The following is a 15,627-nucleotide window of genomic DNA, read 5'->3' as shown; positions in this document are numbered from 1 at the left end:
CCTGTGAATGTCTCAATATTCTCCCAAGAGTCTCCCAAAGGCTGGTATTTCCGTTGTTGGCTCCATTTCAGCCCTCTATGTGTGCACAATCTCTACTTCACACTGTATCTGCAGGAGTATCAGATTCAGTATCCTCATTTTTCCATTAAAAAAACCCAGCTACAATAAGTGTTTCCATTTTTTGGTGATTTTGCTGAAGGCTGAGAAGCCATACCCCTAATTTTCTTCTTCTCTACTCCCTCACTTCTATTTTATTGGGAGTAATTACTCCCCCTTCTCTGAAGCCCTGATGAAAACCGACATTCATGCCCTTCAGGGACTCCCCCACCACCTCTAAGAATTTGCTCATTTTCTTGAATTATTAATGTTCAGTAAGATTTAGGCACAGCCTTTTCCTATCTCTGAAACTAGTGTAAAGTCAGCAGCCATTGAAAGATCCCAGGATATATTTTAACATCTGCCATTCCACTTAACAATATTCCATTTAAAGAATTAGACTGTTTTAAAAGGGATGGCCTGGAGCAAGCTCAGGGAATTCTCTTGGGTCTAAAGAAATGAGTGAGTTATTGCACTTGGTATATGTGTGTGCATATACTGTACACAAACACACACTTTCATACATGGAACTCACACGAATACTTTTGAGATGCACTGAGAATTCCCTGTGGACTTGGCATTTGGGGTATCATTTTGATAGAGCCATATAAAATGTGATGTGAATTTTGATCTCTTCTTTCTAGCCACACTAGTAATGGAATATTGTTACAAAATGATATTTCTTACTATTTTCTGTAGCCAAAAGGTATTCTTTTATAAATGAGCTTGCTTTTTTTTCCCATTTTTCCTCCTTTCAATGCAGCTTCAGGATAAAGGATTTTCAGAAATTAGCCCAATTTCTTCCATGAGCTTTGTGGACAATTTTGGCTGCCTACCTAGTATTTCTGAGTCCATTCCTCATTCCCAGTAGAAACCTGACAGTATTTGGGTTTCTTCCTTGGTCCCAACCCCTGCTCCAGGGCTGGAACTTTGTTTGAAAGGGCTTATTCAATTAATACAATTTCTCTTTGCCTAGGTTAGGGATGGAGTCACCCAAACTGGTTTAAATTAGTTTGTTGAGCAGTTTCAAGTGGCGTGTTTGAAGTTTTCATGCATTTAAAACAAAGTGTTGAAGCCAGCACAACTCTTCTGTAGGACAACAGGTTATATATACACAATTATGATTGTTATACTGGGAGCCATCGTGTGACCATCAGAGATAGCAAATATATGAAGGAGCAACTTACAGACCATGAAAGTATAAAGAAACTAGTCACTGATGGCACTTTTAAACCACGAGATCAACCAATCCTGACACTGGCTTTAATTTTGGACTCTTGTTAGAGGAACCAATACTTTTCCATTCATTCTAAGCCATTTCTTCCTTCTTATTAAGCCAGTCCAAACATTTTATTATTTGAATCTGTATTTCCAGCTACTGTGTATTTTAATCTCAATATCCCATAGCCCCTGTAATTTTACCATGTTATGTTTTACTTAGTGGAGGTTTTATCCCTGTATTTGGCACTGCTGCCCACTTCATCACAGAACAGAAATCTCAGTTTTTCCCCTTCCTGTTCCCTCTCACTTCTCACATCCAATTGATAACTAAGTCTTACTGATTCAAACTTCTATACATCTCTTAAATTCACACAGTCCTCCTGTACCAACTTCAAGTGGCTTGCTTCAATCCTTAATTATTTTTTCCATGGATCTTTTGCAGTAGATGCCAACCACTCTCTCATCCTTCCATCTCTTCCACCAACAATCCAATCTCCAAGATTACTCCCAGGGCGAGCTTTCTAAGACAGAAATTCGCATGTCATCTTCCTGCTTAAAATTTGAAGAAATTTCCTATTTGAGGATTAAGTCTAAATTCTTTTTCATGATATATGATTTTCTTCTTTTCTCTTTTATATATTTCCTAGCTTATTACTATATGAATGCCATGTTCCAATTATACTAATTCCCTAAAATGTTCTAAATATGACTTTTTTCTAATTTGATGGCTTTTTAAATCCACCTTCCTCCACATACTCTCTCTAATTTATAATATTTGTGTATGGAAAACTCTTTTTTTCATACCCAAATTGTCAGGGATTAAATTTAGTGTAATTTCTATCCTGAAACTGTAGGAAGTGTTAGGTCTTTCCCCAGAGTGCTCCAAATGAGGTCAATGTTCACTGGTATTAGAGTGCAACAAGGTAAATTCTAAGAATCTTTTTTTTTTCTTGTCTGTTTCTCTTCTAAACCCTGAACTCTTGGAGCTCAGCACCATTTGTCATTGTATTTCTGATACTCTCATTGTGCCTGGTACATAGTAGACAAGCAATGTTTGTTTTCGAATGAATGGTGAGAAAGAGAATTGCTAAAGACTAAAGGCTGTCTGTATGTGATGTCAGCCCAGCTTGTTAAAAAAGAAAATTTCTGAGAGTTAGTTGTTTTTGTTTGCAATTATCCTTGTGATAACACATGACCAGTTTTATATTTGTTTTGGTCATTTTATTTTGGTTTTCACTTAAATACTTGAGATTGCTCTGTAGTTTTATGTTGTTTTTCTGCTCTGGAATGTATTTAGTAACAGGGATAAGGTGGGCTTGGCTTAAATAGGAATTATAGACATGCAGGAAAACAAAATGGAAATCATATTTTTAACCAAAATTACATATTAAGTAATTTAATATTATGTGAATATATATTCTGTTCGATGTTAGGGGAGACTATAGAACTTAGGGATAAAGTGAACTCAAGAGATATCCTCTATAGCTTATTTTGGACAAAGGTACTATAATGATCAGGACAGGCTAGATCAAAACCACCCAACCCCTCCCAAACCCCAAGATCTCAGAGACTCCATACCACAAAACTTCACTTCTTCCTTGTGCTACAAGCCCCATGCATGACAAAATATCTCCATTCCACATAGTCACTCAGGTATCCAGGCTGACAATATGCACCCAAATGAGAAATATACTCTAAGGAACATGGGGCTTCCCTGAGAAGGCAGTCCAGGAGCAACTGGGACACTTTGCGAAAGAAACAGACAAGAATTGTGCATGGATTTTTTTGTGGCCCAAACCAGAAGTAACACACTAAGTTTTGAGTACAATTCTGTGGCCAGAACTACTCACATGCCCTTGTTTAATGCCAGGGGACTGAAAACATAAAGGAGCAAATGCTGTTATTAGTGAGCATTTCTTCCTGCCACACTCTTGTGGTACGTATTTCATAGATGGGGCTATAGTGATCCAGTTTTGGAAAAATTAGTGAAATTTGTGAGGCGGCAGGGAAAGAAAGTAACAACCTTTCATTTCTTCTTTCTCGTAAGTAATACTGCTTTTCATTTGAGACTCAAGTTTAGATGTCCTTTCTCTATAGATATTTGCATTTGTATTGAATTGCTTATAGAACATTAGATAAAATACAAATAAAAATTAAAAGTAATACATCATCCTACTTTCTTCATCACGACTTTTTTATTTCTAATGTACAGAATCCAATTGTGCTTTTTTTTGTCATTTAAAAAACTGATTTAATTATTATTATTATTTTTTCCTTCCTTTTTTAAAATTTTGGTATCATTAATCTACAATTACATGAAGAACATTATGTTTACTAGGCTCCCCCCTTCACCAAGTCCCCCCCACATACCCCTTCACAGTCACTGTCCATCTGTGTAGTAAGATGCTGTAAAATCATCCAATTGTGTTTTTTAAGTGCAAAAGGGAACATATTGGCTGTTAGTACTGAGAACTTTAGGCATAGCTTCTGCTTAACTTCAGGCTTGGCTGTGACCTGTTGTTCAAATAATGTTTTTAGGACCTGGGCTTCCCTTTCATTTCTGAAACTTTCCTCCATTTGGACTTTATTTCTAGGTAGGTTCTTGTCATTTAGTGTTCCCTGGTCTTCTCTACACCCTTCCTGCTCATTAAAAGTGATATTAGGAGGGTGACATTAGTTACTATAGTTAATCTCTAAAGGAAGGCCCAACACTTGGTAAATATTGCATATGTATTAGTTATAATAATTTTGTCCACTGTTCCAGGAAAAGTTCTGAAAGAATTCCATTACCCTCACTCAAATCAAATACAAAACCTTAATTAATCAGTGGGATTAGTAGATCACGTATTGTCAGTAACCCAGGTCTGTGTCATTTGCAGTTTGGGAGCAGGGAGGGATGTGGTGAGCCCTGACATTCTTGAACTGATTGTTGGAAAAGAGGTTACTCTGAAGAAGAGATGGGTCCTGGGAAGGCAAAACAAAGAGACAAACAAAATGCCTACTGTGTTTATTATCCACATAAGTATTAACATTTTGATTTGTAGTTGTTCATGTGCATATATAAGGTGTACTGATGAATTCTCATTTTCACTTAAAATATAATATCTATCAGTATTTTTGTACATTCTTAAAAATTACCAGGTATAATGGGGGGCAGTATTTCAAAATGAATACAGGATTCTTAAATTTTTAAGTCTTGGAGGAGTAGAAATTTCCCTTCTGAAATAAAAATAAATATGTTTATGACTTTGATAGTTAATTATTTAATCAAATAGCAACTTGGTTTTTTTGTATAAATGAATCTTTATTGCTTACCCAAATTACTATAGCCTTTTACCAGTGAAATTTATTATGTATTTTTTTTATCTCCACCTCTCCTACCTGGCCCCATTGTGTATGGCAATTTTTAATTTAAGTTAAACATTTGATAAGCAATTGGTCATTGGAAAACATATTTCAGGTTTTCAGTAAGATTTCAATATTTTTTTCTACAAATAAGTAATATTAATATCATTATTAAGTGCTTCACTGTCATGAAAAAGTGTGGATGATTTGACTAAGTGGTTTTAAATTTCAGACTTGTAATTTCATTAGGAAATGGGACACAATTTGGTTCAAACCTAATTAAATCAGATTTGGGGCATGTGTATGTTTATTAAGTCAACCTGCTGTGTTACTACCTTATGAGCAATTACATTTAAAAAATCAACACTTTAAAAATCATGCCAGGTTGCATTTTCCTAAAATCCTGAACATATATATTCACATGTTAATTACTACTGTTACCTACAGTAATTATGTTTTTAGTTGCTTTTTTATTACTCTTTCAGGTCTATAAATATATTTCAGGTCTTAACATATCTCTGGAAAATATTTGAAATACATGGTTTTTCATAATGCAATCCATTGTATACTATTTTTATTCCAAAAGCGTTCACCTTAAATTAAAGTTTAATTCATTTTATAATATAAATCCCAAAATAATTTATTTTACTGACAGCCAACATCAAAGTTATTTCCTTAGACTCTAGGTGAGTTCTTGATTTCAAGTGGAATTTTGTACAACCTATTTTGTGATTTCTGTTGCTGGTTTAACAGCTGTTTTCATCATTTCCATATAAACTATTATTTATAACTTAATGTTAAGCTCCTAGGCATTCTTTTCTTTAATGGACTATCTCACCGCATATCCTAATATTTACAACCTTCCTGCCAGCCTCTTTACCACCACCGTCTTTCTATTTCCATTGCAATGATCTTTCCACTGTTTTTATTATCAAAATAACTTTCTAAATGCCAGTATTCTTATTGGTTAGAAAGACATTTCCCCATTGGCCAAGAATTGAGGTTTTGGGGTGAACAAACTATTCCTCCACATTCTCAAGCTGGCCTTTTTTTTAAACCAGAAGTTCCCATTAATTTCATCTTGCTGAGATACTGAAGTAGAGCAGTAATATATTTTCATTTATGAATTGGAACAATCCTAGACCATGACTCATTTGAGTTTCCATTTCTCACTGCTATGCTCTGTGATAATGCTTGTTACCAGAAAGGAACTTTTAAATTTCTGTCATGTGAAAGCTACAATATAATTTTCATGAAAGTACTTTCCTGATATCAGATTTATATAACAGAACAAGAATAGTACTGTATACTCAACATAAACCTTAAAATTTCTGTGCGATGGTGCCTACTGATCCCAAATCAAGATCTCATAATTTTGTGTTTAAACTTTGAATCATAAGAGTTCATAAAGATGGCCATAGTTAATGAACAGCAACAAGAAAAAAAAAAACTAAGGAATATTTTTTGAATGGAGCATTTATAGTGGCTTTTTGTATCTGTTCACAGAATACCTACAGTAATGCTGCAGAAAGTATAAATATCTCCAGACTCAGGGTCGACAGTATACATGTGAGTTCAAAAATCATTTCTGTGCAAGCTAAGCAAGTAATATAATTTCATGACTTAACATTTATAAAGTGAGCATTTTTACTCAACCTGGAATTGAAAGGAGTTAAAACAAAAATCTCAAACTTCTCTTGAATTGATTTAGGTTTTTCCCTGCTATGAAACTCCAGCCAGAAAATAGTGTAGGATTTTTTGTGAAGTTTAAGGGGATGTAGTCAGGGATTGAGGGGTACTATAAAGCTGCTTTTAACTAATTCAATGGGGTAATCTGAAAACTAGATCATCCAGCATAGTATCAGGTATATGTTAAACCCCAGTTTTAATTTCCAACCCGTAATACAGTTTCCTTGGCAGTGATTCATAAATTCTCTTTTCATTCTATGACTGCTGCATGATAATGGCACTTTCTCTGGAGCAGCTCTATCTCTAGTAAGCCTGCTTCTCAGGCCATGGAGCCTTCCATTTACAGAACACCACCCAGTGCAGTCTTAACAGATGCATAGCCTTATTGAAAATGTGCTGGTGCCTCACGTCGTTATGCAGGTCCATGGTCATTAAAATTTTATCATATAAACCCTGCTGTCTGCATAGAAGAGGAATTGAATGTGTTGGCAAGGGATGAGCACATATTTTATCAGAATCTTCTAAAAGGGAAAATCAACATGTTTAGAGCAGGAAGGAACCAAAATAACATTGCCTTTAATTTAAATATAACAAAATGTCAAAAACCTTGGAATTGACATTTATCTACTGCAGTTCGTTTTCACATTTCCTGTGAATGTCTCAGTTTCCCAAAGTTGCATGGCAGTTTGATCTAGTTCACATGATATGATTTTCATGTTTCTTTTGAAAAGCCGATATTAATCAAAGGAGGAAACTGAGACCTAAGGGCAGCATGCTGTTGATTGCAGTGTTGACTAATCAAAGGGCTGAGAGGTTACTAAGTTTAGAGCTTTGTGTGGAAGAAATTTGAATGGCTGGAAACCTGACATGGGAAATGTACTTTAGTTTATGAATGCAGTTAAAATATGAAACTGTGGGGACAAAACCAGTCCCACAGTACTCACATTTTGTATCAAATGCCCATGCATTCCATCGTTGCCCCCCAAAATATCCCTTCTTACAGTTGTGTCTGAATATATTTTGTTTTTAGTGAGATGTGGCATTTTATGTTTTTCTTTTTTAGATTTAGAACAGACTGTGACTCTTATTAAAATGCTCATGTGCTGTTCCAATTTCCATCAATGGCATGAGTAATCACTTTGAAAAGAGAAAATCTATCAGCTTTGAAATATTTAAGAGTTGTTTTTTCTTGTCATATTTTAACATTTTATTGTTAGGAACAGTTTTAATGACTTATGTCTGTAAGTTGTCAAAGTTAAAATGAGAGTATGGTCAAATAACTTTATCAGTTGAGAAAATCAACCAAGGACAAATATTGGTTTATGTCCTAAACTGTTAAATATTTGTATTATTCTGTGTATAGGTAAGACAAGAGGTAAGACATCATTAGCAAGCAAGCTCTTGTTCTAGAGTAGTACAAATTTGCTTTGATTTATCTTTTCCTCTTGGTCTTTGAGATTACTGTAGAGTTTCATGGGGAGATTTCTTGATCCAAGTAAGTAAATCTAGGTTCAAATTTACCTAGGTGCCTTAGCCTAATGGCATCTGTTTTTCCCCTAATGAGCAAAAATTTAATATGTAATCCTAATATACACCTTAATATATAATGATGTATTACATGTTTATTTGAAAGAGTTTTTGTTTTTATTGTAGTCCATTTTCTGATTTTAGTTTTAAGAGTTCCAAAGGTAAGAGAAACATATAAGATTGTGATGAACATTTGCAAGTATTTGATTAAGAAATTAAAATTTGTATATCAATTCTATGAATATAATTTGTCTATCATGGAAATTCTGAGTAAACACATTGGGAAAATTAAAATAGGGATTATATTTTCTGATGTATAATATAATGCATATAAACTTTGTATGTAGCACACTTGTGTAATAATAAGACATTTTGGTAAGAGATGCATGCCTTCCATGTGACTTGAATTTATGAACCAACTAAGCAAATTTGTCAGCTTGGAACTTCATAAATACCAAGAATAAATTAGCTATTATTTAATAATAATTTAACCTGCATTATTTTCCCTTTAAGCTTTAAAAAAGAACACAGGTACACATATGTACCTACATGAATATACACATATATTCATGTGTGTGTATATATATATATATATATATATATATATATATATATATATATATAGACCTCAATATTCCCTGGGCTCAGAGTGCTACAGGTAGAGCATAGATCTGGATACACCGGTTTGTGTTTTGCTTCTGTCTGTTTAACTGAGTGTGCTAGATCATCAGTAAAATGCCACTTCATGTGTATTGAAGACTGATATGAATGGACACCAAAAGTGGCATAGGCAGGATAAGTACATTGAAAATGTAAAGAATTGGCCTTAAGTTACTATATTCATATGCCATTTCATGTATTTCAAATAACATATATAAATGTTTAAGATTGTATCACTATCCATTTTATTCCTAAAAATTAAAATAAAATGCTATCCTTTTGAAGTTTGTAAGTTGTAATAGAGATTTTCTTATAAAATAATTTTAGAGTATGAATTTCTTTCTAATCCTTGTTCTCATCAGTGAATAGATGTTTTGTTTATCATCACTGAATGGAAATGGACATTAAGTGTTCAAAGAATACTGAATGTCTTACCTCATGAGTCTGTCTTATAATGATTTCAAAGCAACCATTTCTTCAGAAAAAAAAAGACATTTAATAATTTCATATCATAGAAAGTAGAGAAGTAGGCAGGTCCAGGAATCAGTGACTCAATCATGTAACTGTAGCATTTGTGAAGCATACAATTTTGAAAATTCTCTTGGTCTCCCTTCAAGGTCACAAGATGCCTGCCACAGCACTGATCATGCCCTCATGCCATTGTTCCAGGAAGAACATTAAAGCACATTAGCAAAATCTTTATGTACAGCCATACCATGTAACTCCTCGCAGATCCTATGACAAAATTTTCTCCTATCATTGTTTTGTTTTTTCCCTTTTGTCTTTCAGTGTCTCATCTGTGACAGGTGAACTCAGCTGCTCTCTAATTTTGCAAAAACACTTCCTGACCAATGGGTTAACTCCTTCCCCTGCCTTACTTTTTCCTTGTTATCTGATGCTATCATTTATGTGAACATTGACTTCTCATTGCAGTCATGTACAGCTATAACTATGGCAAATATTTCATTATCCTGCTTCAACATTCAGTAAAAAGATAGATGCACTGTTTGATAACAAAATCATAGCAGAGAGAGAGAGAAAGAGAGAAATCCTAATTCTCATTGGTCTGAGGGTAACTATTATAGCCTTCATGCTCTTAGATCTGTGTATCAGGAATGGCAGAAAAGGTGGACTGTAAGTCAAGGAACTGAGTCCAGCTTGTATTCTGGGGATTTCCTGAGGTCTTGTAATTACTTTATTTTTCACTATTCATCACAGCAGTTGAGAGGTAGCATTTAGAAGAAAAATTAACAAGCAGACTAAAAACATAGGCCAATTATGAGGAAACATGAGAAATCAGTACTCAGCTTTTGCAAACTATAAAAACCACACTGGTATATCTACAGATAATCACTGACTTGTATTGCTTCAAAACCCAGCACTAGCTGTATTTAGGAGGCAAGCTCTTCACTTTATTACTCAGTAACTTGCAAAGAACAGCATCAATCCTGTTATATATTAAGAACTATCTTAAGTTTTATGCCCTTTATATAATATAGCTGATGATACTCATGTTTTATAGTTTTAATTCACTCTAAAAAATAGCAAGGACATTTGCCCAAATTATTCTTACAATGAGTCTCATTCAAACTGTGCTAATAACATGTGCATTCCTTGATTTTACATTCAAACCTTAGGACAAGGGATATCTTTTATTTTTAATATCAACAGAATTTTTCCATAAACACAAACAATTCTTCTCTAAGTTAGAAATATCTGCTTATTAAAACTAAAGTTTTAATTTCAGAAGCCATTTAGAAGTTACCTTCATACCTTCAATGCATGACTGTGATGTTTTTAAATGACTTCAATTAAAAGCTCAATGGCTAATTATAAAATTCTTGTTGGTGCAAATGCACCTGCACTATGTATAGAATTGCTCCTCTATTAAAATTTTTTTGAACTTTTATTCTGAAATTCCCTATATTTATCAATGGCAAATTTCTATAAAATCATGTGAAGTTGAAGTACAAGATCAGAAGGCTGTGTCTCTTTGACAGGCATAGTTTCCAAAAGTAGCCTCTTTTAATTCCATGATAATAAACCAGAAAAAACATAAACATCTACAATTCTCCAAAAAGTGCACTAGCAAGGTAAGTGTTTCAGACATAAATAATGGAAAAAGCTATCAAAATACCCAAACAATGGAAAATCCAATGTTTTATAGAATTCTATTTGTAAAATGAATTAGTGGACTTTTGGAGGGGATGTAATATTTCAATTGGATTTTACAGGTAGGAAAAGAGCTAAGAATTCTGGAAGGAATTATTACTGTGAATTATAGAAAATATGGATAATATTTAACTTTATTATATATATATATATATACACACATACACACACATATTTTAATTTATTGAAGTAACTTGTTTTTTTTAATCTGTTGCTCATTACAGAAATCATGGATGTTTTCCACTTTAGGTTACACTATGGTCTCATTATTGGTTTTTAACATGTGACTGGAAACAAAAAGAGGCAACATTACTCTCTCTCAAAGCTTTCTATAAATGCTCCCATTTTTTTCCTCCTTTATGTTTTGAATACAAAGTTAGTTTGAAGCAGTGATTTTTTTTTCCTCTAAAAATGTCACTTTGGAGACCATAGCATTTAAGAATAGGGTTAGTTATTTTGTTTCTTGGATCCGTGGTACTAGGAGTTTGAATAGGTTACTGTGAATGACTTGATTAAAATACTAAACAAACTTACTTAAGGAGTTGCAGATGTTTTGGATCTTCTTATACCTGCTATTTTTTATTTTATTGTCAAAAATTTAGAATTTTGCTTTCTAACTGGTAAGGTAATCAATAATGAGAGAGGAGTGAAGGTAAGCTTTAATCTATGGAGAAAGACCCACAACCTTCCGATTGAAGGCTCTTAGAAGGTACGGAGAGTAAATTATTCCTTCCTTTCATGAAGAGTATGTGGGGCAGAAGGCACCTGGATTCTGGCAGAATTACCATCAATCTCCGCTGAAGCTGTCTAGTATAGGAAAAAAGAACTGGCTTCCAGAGACGCTTCTAAGCATTCTGAATTACTAGAACCAGTATTATCTTCTACTTTGCCCATTTTTGTCCATGGAAAGTGTTGCTATTTGTCTAGGACTACAGCTTCAGAGTAGGGCATGCCTGAGACATTTCTTCTTATGTAAGATAAAATGTAGTCTCTTCTCTGAAAATGGGATTACTAAGCCAGCAAAAAAAGTGTCTGACTGGCTCAGAAACGACCAATTTGTGGCTGTCCCGAGGCCTCTATTAATTTTTACAATGGTTTTGACAGGAAGATAAAGGGTTCTGACTTGTGTCCAAAAATTATTCATTAAATTGAGAGGTTTACCTAGAAAGAATAAAAAAGTAATAATAGAAAAATAGACTAAAATACTTAGAATTTGTGAGTGGAAAAAGGAGAGTCATGAGAGGTTGCATTAGGTGAGTATTATTATTTATGTTTAAATGTTCTCACCAGAATTTTGATATGTTTTTCTGGTTGGAAAAAATGATGAATCAGCACAGTTCCATAATGCATATTGATCATTCAAAAGCACATTGCAAACTAAAAGGCAGAACAACTCAGTCAAGGCTCTTAAAACACATGCAGGGAATTCTGCCAGTAAAGGAAGCTGCTTTCTAGGGAACACAGGGATATATTAGCTATTGAATGAAGAGGTTAACCACTGAAGAGCTATTTTAGAAGGGATGGACCAACAGCAGATATTGAAAAAAGATACATCATTCTCCATGACTGAAAACAGGCTTCCACGAAAGTCTACATAGGGTATTTTGAAGAATTAAATAATTAGGAGTGATAACTTGTAGAAAAACTGCATCAACGTTCTTTATAAGAAGCCATGTTTCCTACTTTGCACAGCTTTTCACATATAAATCCATCTAAGGACAAATTGGAGGAAGATATTTTCCTTTCTGCTAAAAAAATTCCAACATTTTAAGTATTTTATCAGAATTATTATTTTATCTTTCTTGCCTTGATATTATGAATTTCATGATGGCAGATCATTTTTTTCATTCATTTTGCATAATCAGTGTTTAAGTCAAAATATTTATTGAATAAATTAAGAAATTGATATAAACTATTAAGAGATTTATTTGAAACTACAGAATTCATATAGGTTATTTTTAGAGGAAATCTGACCTCAGGCTAACATAATTTTGCCAGAATTATCCTTATGAAATAATTCAACTCTTGTAGTCTACCTTAAGGTAAGAAAGAATAAAAAGTTCTTTGAAGATGCCAGAATATGTCTAGACCTCATTTATATTTGTATGTAATCCATCAAATTAAGATGTTATTTATTCTAAGGTATTTGTTTGTATATACTGTAAATAGGTATTTTAAAAAAGTATTATAAATGTAGATAGTAACATATGTTAGTAAAAATAATTATGCTTGTTTTTTAAAAGAGCATAGCACAGAAAATAGAAAAAGTAGGTATAAATTCAGCTACACAGTAATAATCTCAATACTATATAGTATAATAAGATAGTATTATATAATATATAGCATTATATTATATATCATAGCATTATATTTTATATATATATGTATATCTATGCACACATATAGTACAAACACATATATATGTGTGTGTATATATATATATATATATGCACACACACACAAATACACACACACTTTAACCTACCTTTATCTGAGACTTTTAAAATTGATTTACTGAAGTAAAATTGACAGAGAATAAAATGCAGTTGTTTAAAATTTAATTTGGTAACTTTTTACATGTGGATATATCTGTGAAATCATTGCCACAATCAAATAGTAGACATGTCCAACACCCACAAAAGTTCCTTCAAGCCTTTGTAACCACTTCTTCTCATTCTTTCTCCAGGAACTTTCAATCTATTGTTTCAGAAATGGGCTTGCTTGTAACTTACTATGGGTGACTGTTCGCCAAATGTAAATTAAGTAAATCAGTAAGTTCATGCTCCAAAGAGATTCTTTTCAGAGAGGATAACTTAGCTAATTTTGTTGTGAATGGCAAGATCCTAATTATACTTTTGAATATCTGGAAAGAAAAAGATAAAGGGGCTCCCCTTAATAGCAACAGATATTTTTTAATACAAGAATAATTCATATTAATTTTCTTAGATATCCCAGGTCTTATATTTGAAATAACTTGGTTTTGATGTTGTATTACATTTGTCTAATAGTCTAATGAAGACCTATAAAAGATGGCCTGGATTTTCATAGGAGAGTTAAGATAAAACAAACTAAACCATTTTCATCTGTACATTGAGAAGAAATAACTTAGAAAAACAGCACCATGAGTAGATAATTACTTTTTTCACCTTTTGTATGTACACACAAGACACAGACGTGTTTATTATACATTTCACTGATATAAAGAATGTGTAACTCACGATTTACAAATAATAACATATACTTCATAGTAAATTCTATATAACCAGCTGATTCTTACAGAGTATTTTTATTAATTGGTGGCAAATTACAAATGGATATACTTCCAACATGGGTGTTGGTTGATATTTTCATTTATAAGTAAAACAGAAATAAGACAAATAGGAGACATACTTCACTCATTCATCAACATGTGAGCATTTATTTGTTTATACATATATAAATATATAAAGATAAGTTTTCAAATTCTGGAAAAGTATTTCATCAATTTTTCCTGTTACTTGCAATATAACACCTACAGATATGACACATTTATAAAGTTTATTCTGTATAATCAATATTTTCTCCATCACTCTTAAGTCTAGATAATCATTAAAACAGTAAAACAAGGCCTGATGTGTAGTATTTACCAATTTCTGTTTTATCAGTCCTCCCACCATGGTCCATTTCAAGCTATAAACATGATATTACCAAAGATGGAGTTGATGAGGGATGCACTTAGCACACTATTATACTATTGCCACCACATACTTAGGAGATAGATGGAAAACTCTCAGCAGCATAGATAAAAGTTAGTAAAATAGTGATTTTAATATACTTCATTAAATTAAATATTTGTATGCATTAATTTTTAGTAATGACTGTGTTTTATAACTGGCTCACAAAATTTCACTTAACACCCTTTAACAGCTCTAATACACCACTGCCCATACAGGCTGCACTCCTTCCTACACAGAGAAACTATGATCAATGGCCACTGTGTATTATTATTATTTTTTATACAAATGGTAGGATTTGTTTCTTTCTTAGGCTGAATAGCATTCCATTGTGTATATATACCACCTCTTCTTTATCCATTCATCTACTGATGGACACTTAGGTTGCTTTCGTATCTTGGCTATTGTGAATAGTGCTGCAATAAACACAGGGGTGCATGTGTCTTTTTGAGTCTGAGAACTTGTATTCTTTGGGTGAATTCCTAGGAGTGGAATTCCTGCGTCAAACGGTATTTCTATTTTTAGCTTTTTGAGGAATATCCATATTGCTTTCCACAATGATTAAACTAGTTTACAATCCCACCAGCAGTGTAGGAGGGTTCCTCTTTCTCCGCATCTTCACCAGCATTTGTTGTTCTTAGTCTTTTCAATGCTGGCCATCCTAACTGGTGTGAGGTGATGTTGTATTGTAGTTTTCATTTGCATTTCCCTGATAATTAGCAATGTGGAGCATCATTTCATGTGCCTGTTGACCATCTGAATTCTTCTTTGGAGAATTGGCTGTTCATATATTCTGCCCATTTTTGAATTGGGTTATTGGATGTTGAGGCATGTGAGTTCTTTATATATTTTGGATGTTAACTCCTTGTTAGATATGTCGTTTACAAATATATTCTCTCAAACAGTAGGATGGCTTTTTGTTCTGCTGATGGTGTCCTTTGCTGTACAGAAGCTTTCTAGTTTGATATAGTGCCATTTGTTCATTCTTACTTTTGTTTCCTTTGCCCAAGATGTTCAGGAAAAAAGTCGCTCATGTTTAATTCAAGAGATTTTTGCCTATATTTTCTTCTAAAAGTTTTATGGTTTCATGACTTACATTCAGGTCTTTGATCCATTTCCAGTTTACTTTTGTGTATGGGGTTAGACAATAATCCAGTTTCATTCTCTTGCATGTAGCTGTCCCGTTTTGCTAACACCAGTAGTT

The 15,627-nt window shown here is 33.3% G+C and overlaps 1 protein-coding gene across 6 annotated transcripts in view; it reads left to right on the top strand.

The window, feature by feature from the left end:
• Nucleotides 1-15,627, top strand: part of PCDH9 (protocadherin 9) — a 948,380-nt gene that overhangs the window by 174,538 nt on the left and 758,215 nt on the right. Inside the window, exon 3 of one of the 6 annotated variants that reach the window (XM_057494561.1) lies at nucleotides 6,169-6,433. The exons of the other annotated variants lie outside the window; for them this stretch is intronic. Within the exon in view, the coding sequence (XP_057350544.1) occupies nucleotides 6,169-6,276 (108 nt within the window). The 3' untranslated portion in view covers nucleotides 6,277-6,433. Of the gene's footprint in view, nucleotides 1-6,168; nucleotides 6,434-15,627 lie in introns of those variants that run through there. 6 annotated transcript variants of the gene reach the window in all.

Source organism: Manis pentadactyla, chromosome 17 (genome assembly GCF_030020395.1).
Source record: "Manis pentadactyla isolate mManPen7 chromosome 17, mManPen7.hap1, whole genome shotgun sequence".
NCBI lineage: Eukaryota > Metazoa > Chordata > Mammalia > Pholidota > Manidae > Manis > Manis pentadactyla.
Note: the sequence above shows the minus strand (reverse complement) of the source record. Positions and strands in the feature narration are given on the sequence as shown.